The following is a 19,815-nucleotide window of genomic DNA, read 5'->3' as shown; positions in this document are numbered from 1 at the left end:
AATCCCTAGGAAAGAATTTGGAAAGGAGACTCAGTTATGACTCATATTATCAGATGGTTAGCTTCTGTAAAGACATGTGTAACAAATAATATTTTCCATAAACTGGGACAGTCTAGTTTTAAAAATTATTTTATCCCTTTCTTTGCAGAAAAAGATTATTACTGTTTTAAAGCCCAACTTATGAAGATTTATGAAAGCCGAGTTGTACTGTTCAAAAGGGGGAAGGGGACCCATGGGGACCTTGTCCCCTCACACCACCCTAGCTTCTCAGCCCCCGAGGGCCTTCTAGAAAAATCTTAAATCTACCTTAAATATGGGATATTAATCTATCTTAAATATATAAGGCAGATTTTTTAAATCCTTTTCCATAGTAACCAATGAGGAACTGTAGGATGAGGATTGAGAAAAAAATCATCTAATATATGTTCATCTTTAACCTAAATTTCACAGAGTGGACTTGTTTAATCACAGACCACCTGGAAGATTCTTTCAGTATTAATTTAACAATTTATGAAACTCCTTAAGCCTCTCCCTCCCTGCCATGATATTCTTTGGGCAATTCCAGTCTAAAAAGCCAAAGGTCTGCTTTGTAGCATTGCTGAGGGATGGCTGGAAAGAATAAATGACTTGTTCCCTATGCCGCTGATAATGCTTTGCTTTGTTGTTGTTGTTGTTTTGTTGTTGTTGTTGTTGCTGTTTGTTTGTTTGTTTTTGAGATGGAGTCTAGCTCTGTTGCCAGGCTACAGTTCAGTGGTGCAATCTTGGCTTACTGCAACCTCCGCCTCCCAGGTTCAAGCAATTCTCCTGCCTCAGCTGGGATTACAGGCACGTGCCGCAACGCCCAGCTAATTCTTGTATTTTTAGTAGAGACGGGGTTTCACCTTGTTGGCCAGGATGGTCTCGATCTCCTGACCTCGCGATCTACCCACCTCAGCCTCCCAAAGTGCTGGGATTACAGGCGTGAGCCACTGCGCCGGCCAGAAATGAGAAAAGTCCTACATCACTCGTAAGCAAATGCTTGCTTTCTTTTGATTTTTAAAAAATTATTTGAGGGTGGCTTTGGAGGAAGAGGTGTTCCAAATACTTTACCTGCTTTTAATGACATGGTTTATCTGTCACTGGGGATAATTGTTCTTCTCTCCTCTGCAGTTTAGAAAATGGGCTTAATTACTAAAATTGTTGCCCAAATCCACAAAATTACCATGGAGCCACTCTGAGGATGTGCAGGGCTGAGTCAGTGTTGCGGAGGTACTCCATTTTCTCTGCGATGTACTTCATGAAACACACATAATGACATATTAAATCATTATACCGAGTATTTTGTAAAATATGTATGGTGATAATTATTGCCATCATTAGCTAGCAACCCTTTTTCATATGCTGAATCCTGTAAGGCATCAGAAAGTTCCTAAAAGAACTTCTGACTTTTAGATGTATGATTCGAGATGTGTGTTTATTTTTCCCATTAGCATCAACCACTCAACTTATATTTCTTCATCCCTCACATTTATACTTCCACCTTTGCTCCAGATGAAACAGGCTTGTTTGGCTCCACATTCTAAACTTTTCCTCTTTTTTTCTTTATATTTAGCTTGGTTTCATCTCCACATCTACATAACCAAATATGTTCTGCCTTTGGATTTCTGCCTTAAGCTCTGCTTTATTTATGAAGTGCCTTACAGTCTCAGATGACCTCAATCTCTTCCCTTTCTGACTTAGAGGAGAACATCCATTGCAAAACTTGACTGTTTTCCTTTTAGCACCATATGGTTTTCTACCTGCTTGCTGTTTTGGTTGTCTTACTTCTGCAGTGTTTGACTCCACTCATCCAAGTCTTCCGCTTTTACTCATATATCACACATGGTAAACATATGCACATATATAATATAGAAATTATATACATGTTATAGTATGCATTTATATTTATTATGTATTAGTTATGTATTATAGGTATTAAATACTATATATATTATAGATATATTGGTATATGTGCATGCAGTACACAATATTGTGCTAGGAAGAGAGTAGATATCCCAGTATTTATTCAACTAAGCTACATTCAAAGCTATAGCAGTTATGGCAATGAATAAGAAAAAATAGCTTATTTTAATAATTCACTGTCTTCTAAAAGAGGTAGTAAATTAAGAAGCAGAAAGTTAAGACCTAGTTTTCATTCCTTTACTATCCTGACTATGTAAAAAATTTTAAAACGTTGACAATATCAACGTCCCCTGTCAAAGTATACAAAATCCATTTTGAAATTTTTTCATCAAAATACTTTTCATTTTTCACAAAGCATGCTTGTGTCCTTCCTAAAAGTAAATTCTTTTAACAACAAAACTCTGAGTCTAAGATAAAGCTTTAGGTAAGAGATACATTAGTCCGAAATAGCAAACTGAGAAGTGAAAAAGTTGGTAGGAAGTGAAAGTGGGGAACTGGGAAGCTTTTGAGCATTGAGAATAAGGATGCATGCTTAGTTGTGTGAGAGAATGTGTATATTGTTAGTACAGCTTCTGTGTAACTGGCATATCCTAGGCAGAACTATTCTTAGCTCTACATACATTTCTCTGTATAGCACCTTCCCATAGCACCTTCTTTAATCTTGTAAAATAGCATTTTCCATGTTTTAAAATTACTTGCTTATCCATCTTTCTTCCACTAGACTGTGTACGCTGTTGGGAAAGACAGTGGTTAGTTTCTGTAGTTTATCCTTAGTGTCTAGCACAATGCCTTTTGACCTGGTAGATACATAAATAAGTGTTGGGCAAGTACATTATGTTGTAAGTAATAAATGTGCAAGTAATTGAATGATTAAAGGAAGGAAGAGATGAACAAAAGATATAAGAATATTCCTAGGAAAACTGATCCCTCCTAAACTATCACCACCAATGTCAATTTTTTTTTATTTAAAAAATGTATGCATTTCTCCAAATATAAAGTTATTAAGTGCTATGGTTTGGATATTTGTCCCCTCCAAACCTCATGTGAAAATTTGATCCTCAATGTTGGAGGTGTACAGTCTAATGGAAGATGTTTGGGTTATGGGGATGGATCCCTCATGGATACATTAATGCTTGCCCTCCCTCCCTTGGTGCTGAGTGAGTTCTCACTCTATTAGTTTCTGAGAGTTCTGGTTGTTGAAAAGCACACACACCTGCCCCCATTCTCTCTCTTGAGTCCTCTCTTACCATGTGATCTCTGCACATGTTGGCTCCCCTTCCCTTTAGTTATGAGTGGAAACAGCCTGAGGACCTCAGCAGCCACCAGAATCATTAGCTAAATAAACCTGTTTTCTTTCCCCAGCCTCAGCTATTCCTTTATAGCAACACAAAATGAATAAGGAACAGAAGGAGAGGAAAAGCATTAATACGTTAAAATTTGACAAAGTCTTTTCTAAACTTGGAACTTTGTTCCCAGATTTCATTTTTAATTTGCAGGATTATAGTGGTTTCTTCCACAAAAGTGTTCAGGCATTTCTGAAAAAGTAGCACTTGGACAAAATTAGAACCTCCTTGAAAAAAAAAAGTAGTAGCACTTTTGAGTACAATGCCATGTATTTTGTCATACAAGAACAGTTCTATCAATTCCAGTTATTATTCTCTGGAGTTGTTCCACCTACGTATAGAAAATGTGTCCAAAAACTTCCACATATTGATAATATTTACCTTTATATAATAAAGATATTATTAATAAGTCATCCTACAGATTCACTACAGATTCTTTGCTGTAATTCTCAGAATGTCCCTAAGATAACTAATCTCATGCACAGGTAACCAGCAGCATCAAAAGTCACGTGAAATAAGTTGCTCCTCAGAAACAGGTATAAAGAATACTACTGCTTCTATTGCTAGCACTGGCTGTAAAGCTAAATTCCTAAAGTTGGTTTTAAACCTAGGATGGAGTTTATTTATGGAGAAAAAAAGATATTACATCAAATTCTAGCTGCTTTTCCTATCCAGGTTATGCTATTCTCCAAAATGCTAAGTTCACCTGCCATTCAGCTTAAGGTCACACATTTATACTATGTCCTATTTCCAAGTGTCTACCACAGACTCGACAAAAAAAAATTCATGATTAATGGCAACCCTAAAATAAAACTTATGAAATCACAAGCATAAATATTCCATATGATGATTTTACATGTGTTGTGTATTCTACATAAAATCTCAACCGTGAAAGGAGCACCTGAAGAGCTTGGGTGTCACCAGATTGTTTCTCAAGCAGCCTCAGAGACACGTTATCTTGAGGAATTTTCCACAATCCAAAATTTGGTCCATTACCTTGCAGGCTCAGAAATCTGTCAGCAAGTCTGGAGCAAATGTATGTCTCAGAAATGGACTTACAACTCCACAAACACAAAGTACTGTTGATTGATATCAAGATGCAAAGGTATTAATTTGCAACAAGACCTACAAATGCCAGATGGACTAAAACAGTCCTGAGGGCAAGTTGGCACATTTTCTTTCTGTGGGCAGATTGAGATTGGAGCCAAGTCATAATCAGAAGGCTTGGTGCTTAAAAATATAATTTGGAACGAAAAGAATACATTAAATAAATCAAATGCAAGACTAGAAATCAGATTATAATTCTGTTACTTCCTGATTTACATTGATATTTCCCAGTAGGGATAGGTATGTAACCTACCAGACTCAGCAAGCTCTAAGGGTTCACTTTCAAGGGGTGGCCTTGGCTGGAGGCTGCAGACTTGACCTGTGTGGCTAATCAATCTTCTGATTGACATGTTAGTATCTAACTCTCGGAGAAAAAGCTATGTTAAAATGAAAAAAATAATATGTTAAAATGTTACTCTAAGGTAACATTTGCTCTTTCTGCCAATTTAAAGGCTATTTGAATGCTATTTACAGGTACCATCACATTCTTTCTTTCTTCTTTTCTTTTTCTTTGTTTATTTTTTGTTGTTATTCTTTGTTTTCTGTCCATACCACCATTACCAAACTAGTCTAGGTCCTCATCTCCACACGGCAAGGTCCTAACCAGTCAACTTATTTCAAATCTGTCTCATCCAACTCCAGAGAATATTACTATAGATATATACTTTAAATTATGGTTTAATACATACCCTTTTTTATTTTCCCACCTTCTTTCATATGAAAAACTTTCAATGATGCCTGCTGCCTTCAAAGTTAAGTCTGAATTGTTTAGCATGGCATTCAACTTCCTTTACATCTGGGCCCAACTTATTATTACTTTTCTACTGCATGAACTCTCCACTCCAGCCAAATCTACTGACTCCCAACAGTCCATGTGCACCCATAAATCCACGCCTCGCTCATTCCTGGAGTCACCTCAAGATCTGCCTCCTCTTTGAAGATATCTCTGAAAGTACAATTGGAAAATGACCCATTCATTCTTTAAAGTCATTTGGCAGTGAGTATTTTGGAAAGTGACTATTATCTGTAGATATCCTATCTCCTCAATTAGAATATAAACTTAAGGATGAGAACAATACATTTTGCCTTTTATGTATACTGTATCCTCAGTGTCTTGATATCAAGGGTGCTCAAAAAAATCAATGCTTAGAACTTGTCCTGTCCATTTGTAGCAAAAACTGCTAAACTTCTTCAGAGTCTAACACAGAACTTGAAAAGTAGTGCCCTTAACAGAAGAGAAGAGATGCCTCTTGAAGTATCTTTGGGAGTCAAGTAGTTAATGGCTTCTTCTAGGCCTTTGGTATGATTTCACCAAATTAATGCATTTCTCCACATCCTCATTCTCTCTGTACACTGTTTAATATTACAATATAGCCTTCAAAGCCTGGTAGTCTCCCTGTCAGTTTCAAAGTCTAGAGTTAGCTTTAGGAATAGACTAGGCCTCTGATATACAAAGACTGTAATCAGAACACTTAGCAGCAAGGATGATACAGGAGGTAGTTATACAAAAAAGCAAAGCAAAGAATAGGCCCCTGCAATATGATGATGAGGATGATAAAAGCCTTTAGAGATGAAAAGATAGATTTGTAAAGTTTAACGAAATAGCAAAAGGATCAAGAAGGAAATATCTTAAGCTATTTTAGATACCATTTAGCTTTTCAGCATTCTCATAGGTAATCATACCTTGGTCTCAAGCCTGATAGGAAAGAGCTTTTAAAAAACAAACAAACAAAAAACCCCAGATATTTGTCTAATACAATCGGCTGATTGGCAATAATATCTAAGAAAGTTAACAGTTCCTTTTATCTCTCACCAAAGTACTACTGCTCATGGGGAGGGCATCCAGAATGTTGTCAACAGGGTCTTCTGTGATTATGAAAGACATGAAAATATACACACCATCTCTTATTTCATGGAATTTGGCAACTCCACATCAGAAATGTTGGGGAGCAGTCTGGCTAAGCCTTGAAAGTAGGAATGAGAAACCCAATTCAAAGGGGAATGAAGGTGATAATCTCTCCTGGGAAGGAGGAAATTGCTGGATTAAACACAGATAATTAAGCCTAATTAGTGACCTATAAAGACACAAACAGAACTTAAAAATAATTTACTTATAGTAAATAACAAAAAAACTATGTTAAAATGGAGAAAGTAATAATTTTCCTGGGCAAGCAAGAATGAATGCTTAGAAGTAGAAGATTAAGAAAGAGTTTTATAAGGTACCTGATTTGTTCTCTTAATGTTAAAATAAAATTGGAAACAAATTATGCTTACATTGAATAAAAATTATAATACTATACTGTATTGTTTCATATACAGATTAATGCATGATATTAGAGGGGACATTTTTGTTAAATAGTTCTAATATTAAAAATAACACAAAACAAAACTTTAAAAACTTTGCTTCCATTTTATATTTCCAGGAAAAGTGTCTCCTATTAATTGATATCGATTTCCTTTCTTCTTTCCTTCTTGAGACAAAAAATCCTAGAGTTCTAATTTATTTTAAAATAGAATCCTAAAAGTATATGGGAACGTGGAAACCACTGCATATACTCCCATGATTTCCCAGTGTAAGTACACTAAGATCTGTCTAATGAGGGGATGTTTCTTTTTATTTGAAAACATGTACAAAAAGGAGCTTCCATGGCCCCCTCTGAAACCCTTTTCAACCACAAAAACGTTTCTTCTGTTTAGGCAATATTTCATGTGTCAATGTAAAGCAATTCTCATAACACATAGACAAGATCTGATCATGAAGTAATGTGCGACAGGCTGCCCGTGAGGGTAAATTTTACCACCTTACGATCATGTAAGCTGTTTACTCATATATCTGCAAATATGGCTTTTGTTTTAAAATTTAATTTTCTATGTTTGCTGTTTTGTATACAAATATTCCCCTTGCCAACTAAATTTTTTAGTACAGATGAATCACATAGTGTATATGTCACATTTCAATACAGTTCAGGTCTGGCACGGAGGCTCACACCTGTAATTCCAGAGTTTTCTGAGGCTGAGGCAGGAGGATCGCTTGAGCCCAGGAGTTTGAGACCACACTTGAGGTGGACAATGTTGAGACTCTGTCTCTGCAAAGAATAAAATTAGCCAGGCACGGTTGTGTGTCCTAGCTACTTAGGAGGCTAAGGCCAGATGATCCCTTGAGCCTAGGAGTTCAATGATACAGTGAGAATTGAGCCACTACACTCCAGCCCGGGCAACAATGTGAGCCCCAGTCTCCAGGAAAATAAATAAATACACAAAATATAGTTCTCTCTGTTCTAAGGCAGAGGTGGTAGGTAAAGGGTTAAATACTGCCTATTTACTTGAGATTTTATCTTCCCTATAAGAGATTCTTATGAACATTTAAATTTTCCTCATTTTGAATGAGAACATCAATTCCTCATATTGCAAAATTGCAATCTTCCTCAGGAAAAATGTACTCATTATCTACCTCATACACTAAAAAAGATTTTCCACCCTCACTCAACTTTCCATGTAACAATAGAGTAACCTAGATTTTAAAATGAGTCGCATCCCACATTGAAAAATGTAGGAACATGGATTTTAAGAAGGCAAGCTTTCTACTCTAAGTGATTTTTCTTTCAAGTTTACATGTTTAAATTGTGTGACAGTAAATTTCAATTCTGACAATTTAAGTTGTTTTGGAGGTATTTGGGCTATAAATATTCATACATGCCTATTGATTTTCAAATCAGAAATGAATCTGAAGACTGAGAGAATTAAAAAATGGCACTTTAAAGCCTGCCATATGAATCATTTTTACTTTTTAGAGTATCGATCCAATAGAACCTAAATGGTTTTACAACCTTTTGAAGTCTACGGGTAATATTGTTTCTCATTTGGTTTCATACCACAATTTCTTCTAAAGAACATGGATGCACTTGGCTGCACACATATAAAATTTATTAATTATGTTTCTATCCTTTCATAATCAATTTTTTACAAACTGAGCTGAGCAATAACAACTCCATCAGAAAAATACATACCATCAATCTTCTTTTTGTGTGTGCTTTATTTTAGAGTCAAATGGTTATCTTATTAAAGTTCTGAGAAACCAAATCTTGAAATCCCCTCTTTTTAATAACAATTATTTTACATATAACTAAAGATTTGATTTAAAATTATACAATCCAGGTACACATTAGAGGATGACTGAAGTGCAATCAATTACTTCTAAAACTAATCTCTAATACTATGACTTGGCAAATAAAATGTTTAACGTTTTAAAATGTTTCTTCATAGGAATATATATATATATATATATTCCTATTATATATATATTCCTATTATATATATCGTATGCCTCCCTTAATCTCTTTTGCAATGATACCTTGATTTTAACCCGAACATTGACATAAAAAAAGTAATTTTCCTCTTTATAAAGCCATGAAGTGAGTTATAAGTATTTCCCTTAACAAAAGTTTATAACATATTTACCTTGAAGCAGTCTAAAAAGAAAACATGTAATTATGGATCAAATGAAAGTTAAACTCCACTTGAAACAAGAGAGGATTATCACAAACATACCTTGTCCTTGGGTTACTCCATAAAATTCAGCTGCTATCCTTGCCGCTTCCTTGCGGTTGCCTTTCACAATGTAGAAATGACTGAGGATGGCAAGGCTGATTTTCACAAAAAGCTTAAAACAGAACAGCGAAAGTATTGTAAAGTAGACATTGGATAATTGTTGAGCAAATGGCCGATTTTCTTCCAACACCGACATTGCTGCAGAAGAATCTGGGGCTGTCTTTAGTTGGATCCAAGTCTCAAATGTGCCTGGCTCTCGTCCGGGATGCTCCTGAACAGCTGGTCCTGAGGAAAGAAAATATCAGCTGGTAATGATGCCTACAGCTCAAAATATTTATACAGTCCGTAAAAGTTCTTCGCAAACTCCTATTGGTCTGAAAATATTCCATGGAAGCAATTGCATCACGTGTCGCAAGTCTCCTGACTTTCCATTCTCAATATAAAATGATACTCCACCTCTGTGCTCCAAATTTCAAAATCCAGATAGTGAAGTATATAAGCATATCCTTTCCGTTTGATATATTTAGTTATCAAGAACAATTTGAAGACAGTGTATGGGGTTCCCATTGTTAATATAAATGATATTCATAACATCAGGTAAAGTTGTCTATCATTTAAGGCTTTAAAATGGCACTGTACTATTTGTAGACCATGAGCTAAATCAGTAAACAGTCCATGGCGTGTATCTTAATGACCACTCATCAGATTAACCAATTATTTTGTTTTTACTGTTTTAGAAATAAACATTTTTCTTACAAGTCATGACACTGGAACATCACAGATTAATAACTTAACATGGTTCCTTCATCCAATGGACAGTTTTTAAGAACTTGGTATGTGTCAAACACTTTGCTAGATTTTGAAGAGACAAAGACAAGTAGAATGGTCCCTGCCACAAGGAACTCAGAGTCTAGCAGAGGAAACGGAAAAGAAATCAGGTAAATATAAAGCAGGTGAAAACAGTTATTAAGGGAGCAGAAAGAGGAAGCATGTAATCCTGGGAGGGAGGTGTCAGAAAAGACATATCCAGAAGGATTATCAGGTAAACATGCATTTCATTAAGACTGTCCAAAACCAAGGAAAACAATATACTTTTTAGGGCTATAATCTTTGCTAACCCCAATATGTTTTATTCATTAATGAAATGCGTCTGTATATAGGTATCCTTAGGCAAGTCATATTTTAAAAGAGAAATAGAATAAATTATTAAGAAAATGACATAGAACAGCAATATTTTGGCATTTAAGCCAAAAATGATATGCCAAAATACTAAATATCATTTCTTACAGGGAATTTAGTTACATATTTCTATGACCGGGTTTGGGGCCTGTTGATTGTGGTATTTGCTGCCTAATTCATTTGAGAAGTTCCAAAAGAACAAAAAATAACAACCGTAAGAAAATAGAAGTGTCCGTTCTTGGAATAAGGAGCGTACCTATGACTGGTCATACTAGTAAGTGTTGTGTGCTTCTCTCCCTTGGTGTATCCATTTTATGCTGAGTATGTTAACTGATTGGACAGATTTGCCTGATGCATTCCAACACAGGAGAAATGGCTGTAAAATAAATATGTCAAATAAAGCAGGCTGCTTCTTTCCCCAGTGAATGAATGGCTCTCAGAAAAAATAATAATAATAATTAGATCTATATATTAGAAAGAAATTACCAAGCTTCTTATGAAAATGGCCCCTAGTATCATTTTCAGAGGCAGAATACTGGCTAGGCAGACACTAATTAGACCCAGTGTGCCATTTCAATATGTGCTTTCCAAATCAGTGAAAATTAACTTCAAATAGAAGATTAACAAAATGTTCCTCTCTTTCACTACCGGTAAGACTGTGTCAGTTGAGTCAATACATGCTGATGCTTCTATGGTGAGTCCTCCCTCTGGCATGGTGATGCCTGACTCCACACTAGAGAGGTATGTCCGTGGACAGCTGGGCCATCACAGTGCTCTGAGTCACTGCAGACTTCCCCTTCAATGCTTCAGGATCAGAAATAAAACCCGCCTTAGTCACGTCTTCGTGCCCATCTAAGGTTTCAGTCCTTTCTCTCTACCAGTAAGTGCTATTACAAATAATTGTCTTTGCATGAGCTAATCAGAAGCCTGGATTCTTTGGGGCTAAGCAACATTTTCATTTCACTAAGGCTGGAATCATCGGTGCATTAAGTTTAAATACATCTAGTTTTACTAGTACAAAAAACTACAGTATAATATTTAGGATTTTATGTCAAGACATCTGGCTTTGTTTTTATGAATTACTTGATTCCCATTTGTATGTTCTGTTGGTATACTTTCTCTCAGCAAATTTTACCATCTCTGAATCTGTTAATTACTAAATAAAAATTAAGCCCAAATAAAATAACTCATAGCATATGAATTCTTCAAGTGGAAATTAGATGCTGTATTTTTCATATTATAAATCCTTCCAAATAACACTATGAACAAATCTGTTAATATTTAAAAGACACATAACCACATTAAAAGTATTGTGCATCTATTTTCCTGGCATTTTCATTTCCTCAGGAAAATAAAATATTGATTAGTCATTGAAGTGACTTACTGAGATAAATGTTTTTATAATATACCACGTTGAAAGACTGTGGTAGCAAGATCTAGTTGATTAGCTCAGTACGTCACAACTTTCCTGATCTTGTTAGCTTCGATGAATCAGTCAAACTAAAATGTTGAAACTGAACTTAACATTGTATTACTAGAATGGGTGATGTGAGAAAAGTTAAAACATAGGAAAAATCATTTATTGAGGGTATACTGGATGCTACATGCATATATTTATTTATGAATTTATTTCATCTTAGGGGTGGATATTATTATTCACATTTTAAAGATGAGAAAAGTTGGGCTCAGAGAGCTTTAGAGACCTATAAAAGTTCATTATAAAGAACAGCACTATTTGAACATAAAATACATGCTCAAGTTGCCTCTAAAATTTTCTATTTTTAAGCACTTACAATCTGATTGAGCAAATACGACTCATACATACAGAGACTGAGACAGTCACACAGATTCACAGACGCACACACATACTGCCCCCGCCCCCGACACACACACACGAGATCATACAAAATTATATGTGATCGGGAACCCAATTACTCCAGTAAGCTGCATACATGCTACGACGATTAAATAAGACGGAACTTTGTGTGTGCTTACTAAGTGGGAATAAAGAGAGAGGGGCTAATACTGTTGGACTATTCAAAGCTATGTGTTGGTGAGTGGTTTCCACTAAAACAACAGAGAGAAAGTCAAGTAAGGTAGTTGAGAGTTAGTACATTAAAAAACACTGAGTGTTCAAGGCAGGGTCCAATGATTAAGAACTATTAGGTTGGTGTAAAAGTAATTGCGGTTTTTGCAATTGCTTTTAATGGCAAAAATCGCAGTTACTTTTTCACCAACCTAATAAAAGGATGAGGATAAAGGAAAGTAAGTTGAGTCTGGCCAGAAGTTCACTGATGACCTTCAACTCAGTATTTTAATAAAATAATGGAGTGGGAATCAGGACATCAGTGTTAAGGGAATGATCCTCACAGCAACTCCTGAAGAACAAGGGCTCCCTGGCTTTCCTCCTGCTGTCACCTTTCTAGGTGCCTCTTTTTCTCACCTCCATGCAGGTATCAGAGAAGAGACTGTACAGCCGCCCCCTGGGACTCCCCACCTTCCTCTTTTTGAGTCTCTTGCTCACTCTTCTCTTCAGTGTCCCAGGGTACTATATGAATTGTTGCTGTGTTTTAGGGACTTAGTTTCATGTCACTCAGAAGTTGAATAGGAAAATGACTTTCAAATATAACCAGATAGCCTTTAAATTTTCATAAAAGAGGGAATTTTGCGTCTAGAGATTATGGGACTAAACTGTTTTGACTTAGCTACAGTATTGATCCAAGCTATTAGATGGAAAATATCAACAGGATATAAAAAAAAAGTGCCTATTTCTAGTGCTTTCCAGTTGCTAAATCTTAACAGAGGGGAAATATAGTGACCCACTTTCGATGACTTTCTTTTTTTTTTCTTGAGGCAGGGTCTTGCTCTGTCACCCAGGTTGGAGTGCAGTGTCATGATGACAGCTCACTGCAGCCTCGACCTCCCAGGCTCAAGCAGTCCTCCCACCTCAGCCTCTGTAGTAGCTGGGACTACAGGCATGAGCCACTGGGCCCACCCTTTAAAAAAATGTAATTTTTAATTCTCTGGTAGATATCTAAAGGCTCTAATTGACTTTTTTTATTCCTAATATTCCAAAAAACAAAACCACAGGGACACATTTCAAACAGTAAGGTTGCTAATGTTCAGCATAATGGCAGACAGGTTCCTAGCCCTAGAACAGGTTACTGAGGATTATTTGTATGCAGTGAATACAAACTCAGAAAGGTCATTTACCCATAAATTTGAAGGCCAATGATGGCTGATGAAAGAGAAAAAATTATGCAAGTTGTCACGGTAATCTATTCACTATTGCATTTAAAACACTACTGAAAACATAATCCTCTTTTTTTGTTTGTTTGTTTTGTGAAATCTCATGAGAAAAAATAAAGGCAAATGAAGCCCCTAGATGTTCAGAATACATGAGAATTTGAAATGAAAACAGCAGTGTTTACACTTCAAACTGAATTCCTTAAAGGGAATGAAAAACCGAATTTAGCCTTATCTCCATTCAGTATATCCTGTTTATCTTCACTTACCCCCAAGCTGCACTAATGGAAATAGATACTTTAAAAAGGCAAAACACATTTTCATAACTCCTGATGCAGACGTAGATATTATGACATAATGCTTTTGTCATAGACAATTAATATATTCACAGCAGAACTATAGACACTGATGTCTCAGGTTTCTATGAGATAACCATAATTATTGATGCAGGATAAGCTCTCTTAGAGATTATAATTATCAAATTATTATTATTTATAGTGTTGGCTGGGGAAAGTTTGGGTGAGAGCTATTTTGTTGGACTATCCTACTTGGGGGGAAATTCCTGTGTTTGTTTGGTCTCTTGCCATAAAAGAATAATTTCTGCTAGCATTATGATAATCCACAAAAAAGGTATTTAGCCACAAAAAGGGTCACTAACTTAGATTGCATCCAGGCTCTTTGGAAAAATTCACTAGCTTTCCCCAAAACACAGAATAGCCTTTATCCTAAAAATTGAGTTACATCAAACATCACATATTGAGATCTGCCCTAACTAGAAATTGCTTCAGGTTAAATGAGCTTTATTCATGTATATGTTGTCCAGAAAAACTTGGCTGAAAGCTGGTAGTTCTGCATATATAAGAGTTTAAAAAATAGATTTCTTAAAATCATTAAAATTCTTACTATATGCCAAGCAATTTTCTACAGAGTTTATTAGAATGAAATGTTGGGAATTTGGTTTTTTCTTTTCTTGTAAACCCAGCATTTCTTTGAAGGATCATATCTTGCCCAACATAAGTCCATGTACTTGATCTCCTGGCTCTAGAGAAAGAAGGATACTTGACCAAAACTAGCCAAGAAAGATATTTCCGGGACTTCTGCTGGAGTTTTGGAAAAAGCACTCATCCTCTGCAGGGAAGGCTAAGATAGCAAGATCTAAGCCTAAAGATGCTGGAGGTATAATTGACAGTAAAGAAATAGCTCACCTAGGAATTAAGCCAATAAAAAGAAAAGCACTGCTGAGATTTGGAAAGGCAGCATCACAGTACCTTCATTTGAGCACCTGGATCTAGTCAGTTGCACCTGAAGTAGCTAATCTGACAGTAATATAGATTTGACAGTAATACGAAGTAATAAAGTCATTTTTGCTGTTGTTAATCAAATCAACTTGAATTGAAGGCCTCTCTCACTTGTATGGGGAAAAAAAAAAAAACAAACCCTGGTGTATTTATATTTTCCGGAGTCCTTATAAAGAGAAGTTATGAAGTGGGTATCATTATCCCTTCTGTACAACAGATGAAGAAACAGAGACTGAAAGAAGGTAAGGAATTTGCACAAGATTATACATCTTGAAGTGGAAGCACTGAGATTCCAACCCAGGTTTTTTGCCCTGCAGTGCCTCTCAGATTATTATTCAGATGTTAGTGTTGAAACATTGATAATTGCCTGGTTTAACCACTGTCCTCCGAGGTAGCCACACCCTGTGATCTACAGTGTACATTTGTGCCCCGTGTGGGTTATAAATAGCCTTTGGCTAAATAGTGGAGTACGTTACTGGGCCGAAGCTGATGTGTCTCACCCAAATCTTCTATGATTAAGAATTTGTTCTAACAATCTCATTTTAACTAACCACATATTTAAAAGACTATTGAAAGGGAAAACTTTCAATGACATCATTTTGAAGATCCAAAGTATGGGATCACATTAGAAGTGAAATGATGCCACAGTGATCTTTCCAGTACTTCCAGCATAGCAATTTTTTTTTTTTTTTTTTTTGAGATGGAGTCTCACTCTGTCACCCAGGCTGGAGTGCAGTGGCGCAGTGGCACTATCTGGGCTCACTGCAGCCTCCACCTCCCGGGTTCAAGTGATTCTCCTGCCTCAGCCTCCTGAGTAGCTGGGATCACAGGCACATGCCACCATGCCTGGCTAATTTTTGTGTTTTTTAGTAGAGACAGAGTTTCACCATGTTGGCCAGGCTGGTCTCGAACTCCTAACCTCAGGTGATCCGCCTGTCTCAGCCTCCCAAAGTGCTGGGATTATAGGCATAAGCCTCTGCATCAGGCCCAGCATAGCAATTTGATCAGTATTCTTATACACACGTATGAATTAATAATGATCATTTCTTCTATCAGGTAAAATATATCATTTACCCTGGAACATGGCCAATTGGCTAATAAAATTGGGATCTATGAGGACCCCGTTTAGGAATCTAAGATTAGAGTTTCTTTAACAACATAAGTAGCTGACTTATGTGCATGGATTTCAAATCTATTTTAACTCCAATTATGACTTTTAGAGAAAAATTATATTTTAAACATATTCTTATTAGACTTATAAATTTAATACTTTTTATACAACATGAGCAACACTAGTACATAGTTCACCTTTCTCCAGCAATTTACACAGTCAACTTAGTACTCTTCATGCTTCCATGTCCCAGCTCCCTGTGATCCCATAGAATATGAGCAACGGGGAGCCTCAGCACATGTCTGCTGGGGCCGCAGGAGTCACTCCGGTGACCACCACTCAGTCTCTGGCTAGTGTCTGCTAGCCTCTGGTGCTTCTATCCTGGAGAAGGCAAGATAAGCACAAGTCATGCACTAGCTGGTAATATTCCCATCTTCATACTTGCAGGCAATAATATAAACCTGGAAATTGAGAATTTAGCATCTGGCTGAGTCCCCTCTCCTTCATCCCCGCCGCAGCCATGCAAGCAGGCGGCAGAATTTATTCCTCCACCTGCGTACAGAAGACAGAAAATGAGCTGGGCTTCATCTTTTCCTTGTTAAGCTTAATGGGATAAAATAATATGTGAAAAGGATAGTACATATTCAACCTTGCTCTAATTTCAAATATCATATCCAGTGTAGTAAAATATAAACTAAGTTCAAGTATTTCCTCTACCACAGATGTGTAATCTTGGACGATCTGGTAACCCTCCCTGCACCTCCACTTCCTTACCTGTAAAGAGTTCCATGAAAAAGTATCCACTTCACATGTTGGGAGGTTTAAATGCAGTAATTCATGTGAAGCACTCACTTGCCTGCACTGTAAGAGTTCAACAAATGTTAGTTACATTGTAATTATTACTATTACTTTGTTATTTAAGTTAAATTAGAATCTGTTGCATGCCAGGCACGGAAATTTTACTGTGTGCTTGTCTAGTGAAATGTCCAACTTCGAATAACACTATACTCACTGCCTACTGTAGACATGTAGCTATATAATGGAAATCAATCAGTCCCCCTCTGGTATTAGGAAATATGTCCATTTCTACAAACAGAATTCATAACCAACGTTATATATAAAACAAATGATGTATTTTTTGCTCCATGGTATGAAAGACAGCCGTAACTTCTTAAGAAATACACACATCACAAATATTCTGAGTAATTTCTTCTTCCCAGGCTCCATAACAAAGTTACTCAACAGTTTGATATATCCTGGGAAAACAGCAGATATTTTGGGGTTTAGAAATAAAACGTATCCCACGCTGGCATCCACGGCTCCTGATTGAAGAAATCAAGGCTCTGGAACTGGGAACTCTTACCTGAAGATGTGATCGTGGCAATGATAATAAGAACAGTAACAGCAAATACATCTTGTTGTATATTACTGTAACCCTAATGCAACCCGTGAATTAACTGAGGTTGTACCAGTAGGGAAATGAAGACAACAAAAACTACATGGCCACCTTAAAGCCTCGACATTTGCTCTGATGAGCATCTAGCAGCTGACACGCTGTATGTCCCAGGCTAATCAGGATAAGTCAGCAGAATGTGGTAGGCAGGCAGGGCAAGGTCTTCAGAAGAACCAGTTGCTCTAGTTATGAGCTGTTTGAACTTGGGCAAGCTCCTTAATCCCTCTGAGCCTGTTTTCTCAACTATGAAAACAGGAAAATAGTTCTATTACAGGCCCATTGGAAGGGTGTGTGAGAATATGCCCTGCATTTTAATTTCCTTTTAAAGGCAGCCCCTCAACTGGTGAGCCCCTGATTTTATCCTTTTCAAAAATAATAAAGAGGCCGGGCTCGGTGGCTCACGCCTGTAATCCCAGCACTTTGAGAGGCTGAGGCGGGCAGATCACGAGGTCAGGAGATCGAGACCATCCTGGCAAACACGGTGAAACCCCGTCTCTACTAAAAAAAATACAAAAAAAGTAGCCGAGCGTGGTGGCGGGCGCCTGTAGTCCCAGGAGGCTGAGGCAGGAGAATGGCGTGAACCCGGGAGGCGGAGCTTGCAGTGAGCTGAGATCGCGCCACTGCACTCCAGCCTGGGCGCCAGAGCGAGACTCCAGTCCCAAAATAAACAAACAAACAAACAAATAAATAAAATAATAATAAACAAACCTGTCCCACAGTAATTTCTCAAACTCCAGCTTACTGCTCTGAGTTGCGAGTCAAGATACGGCTCCTTCATTCACACACATCTCTTGAGCGCCGTGTGCCAGGTGCTATAGGGCACACAGCAGTGTGGGGACTGCAACAGCGAGCAGGCAGGCGAGGACTGCGCTGTCATAGTGTTAAACTCATCAGCTGACACAGTCGGGACTCGCAGCCTGTAAACCGTACCCAGTTTTTCAAGCAATCGATTTTCTCTCGATTCTGCTCTTTGTTTTGCTCTTTCCTTTATCTAGTGTCAGAATCTCAAATCAATAAAAAGTCGGGTGAAGCCTTTATTTGTCCACCAACCTCCGCATTAGTTTAGTGTTGATATTCTCTCCTTGTCTTTCTCACTTGGACAATTCTCAAGCCTCTATTTTGCTTTCCAGTTACATTTTGGCTTCATTTTTGTGTGTGTGGTAACTGCCTCCAAGCTTGGCTCGGTCACACTTTCTATGTAGTGTTTTTTGCGGAGCTCCCCCGCCTGGCCTCTGTCTGTAATATCACCAAAGGCAGTAGTGGGCTTTGGCCGTGTTTTGCAAAGACCAACAAAGATGAATATGCATCACACTGAGGTCCATGAAACCAAGATCAGATTTTTTGTGTGTATGGCAAGGGAAGGCAGACTGAAGGGACTGAACTGTTCAGCCTTTGCATATTTATCACATGAATTTGGCAACTAACACATGGAGAGAATGAAAGCTCGCTCCCCAAACAAATGAGGAAACATTCGTGAGGAACTGAATGGGGTCAACAGGTAAGCATGCTTTGCCCATATTTGACTTGTGGAGAGTCTCTTCAGTTTATCAACCTTGTCACTCAAACGAGCACATTTTATATGTACCTAATTTTTGTGCAATTGTTTACTATAAAGACAATTTGTAGCATATTAAAGGGGCATGGCTATTTATTCTAAGGTTATATGAGATTATGTTAGAGGCATTCCTTACTCACATATGAACATCTCTAGAGAGCCAGCATTGCCTCAGGAGCCAGAGCACCTTGGTTTGAATCTTAACTCTCCTACTTCTCCTCCTGTGACCTCAGGAAGTTGATTAATTTCTCTATGCCTCCATTTCATAATTTGTAAAATGCAAATACTAATAACAACTATCTCAAGAGGTTGTCAGGATGATTAAATATTAAACAAGTCAGTACTTAAAAGCATTTGGAATAATGTCTAGCATATACTAAGTGTTTTATAAAAATTTGTTAAAGAAATAAATTTTGAAATAACAAAATATATGACAAGTAAAACCAATTGATGAAGACCAAGTTGGAAGATGAAGCCTGGTGTGTAGCTTGGCGTAAGAAACTCCAATAACATAGCTATATTCTAAGTTTAAATATGAATGGCCTCTCATTATCCACAAGAAATTAAAATTCAAAGGAATTCTGAGCATGTTCATAAAAGATATATTCATATCAACCAAAACTGAAAACAACTCAAATTTTCATCAAGAAGAAATAAACTAACTCTGGTACATTTATATAACATAATACAGTACAGCAATAAAAGGAATAAGCTATGAATATGTACAAAATGTAGATGAATCTCAAAAACTTTGAGCAAAAGTACATTATATGATTTCTTTTATATGAAGTTTAAAGTCAACAACATAAATATATGATTACTGAAATTAAAGGACATTGCTGAGGGGGGTGGGATGAGTTGGAGATTTTACTAGATGAGGAAATGTGGTAACTTTCCAGGAATATTGGAACATCATCTGTCCTTCAGTGATGATAACATGTGAATACACATTTGGGGGAAAAAACCCTCATCAAATGTTCATTTAAGATGTGTGCATTCTATTCTGTGTGAATTATACTGCGATTAAATAAAAA

The 19,815-nt window shown here is 37.0% G+C and overlaps 1 protein-coding gene across 5 annotated transcripts in view; it reads right to left on the bottom strand.

The window, feature by feature from the left end:
• Window positions 1-16,566, bottom strand: part of LOC105466638 (ankyrin repeat and SOCS box containing 5) — a 67,095-nt gene extending 50,529 nt beyond the window's left edge. Inside the window, exons 1-2 of one of the 5 annotated variants that reach the window (XM_071092804.1) lie at window positions 16,548-16,566; window positions 8,940-9,224 (exon numbers count right to left, since the gene is read on the bottom strand). In XM_071092804.1, the coding sequence (XP_070948905.1) occupies window positions 8,940-9,224; window positions 16,548-16,563 (301 nt within the window). In that variant the 5' untranslated portion in view covers window positions 16,564-16,566. Of the gene's footprint in view, window positions 1-8,939; window positions 9,225-10,374; window positions 10,394-10,766; window positions 10,785-13,633; window positions 13,659-15,970; window positions 16,308-16,547 lie in introns of those variants that run through there. The other 4 variants (XM_011715702.3, XM_011715701.3, XM_071092806.1 and 1 more) reach the window with 4 other exon arrangements.
• Between the last annotated feature and the right edge of the window lie 3,249 nt (window positions 16,567-19,815).

Source organism: Macaca nemestrina, chromosome 3 (genome assembly GCF_043159975.1).
Source record: "Macaca nemestrina isolate mMacNem1 chromosome 3, mMacNem.hap1, whole genome shotgun sequence".
NCBI classification, from domain to species: Eukaryota; Metazoa; Chordata; class Mammalia; order Primates; family Cercopithecidae; genus Macaca; species Macaca nemestrina.
The sequence above is the reverse complement of the archived record's forward strand: the minus strand, read 5'-3'. Positions and strand labels throughout refer to the sequence as shown.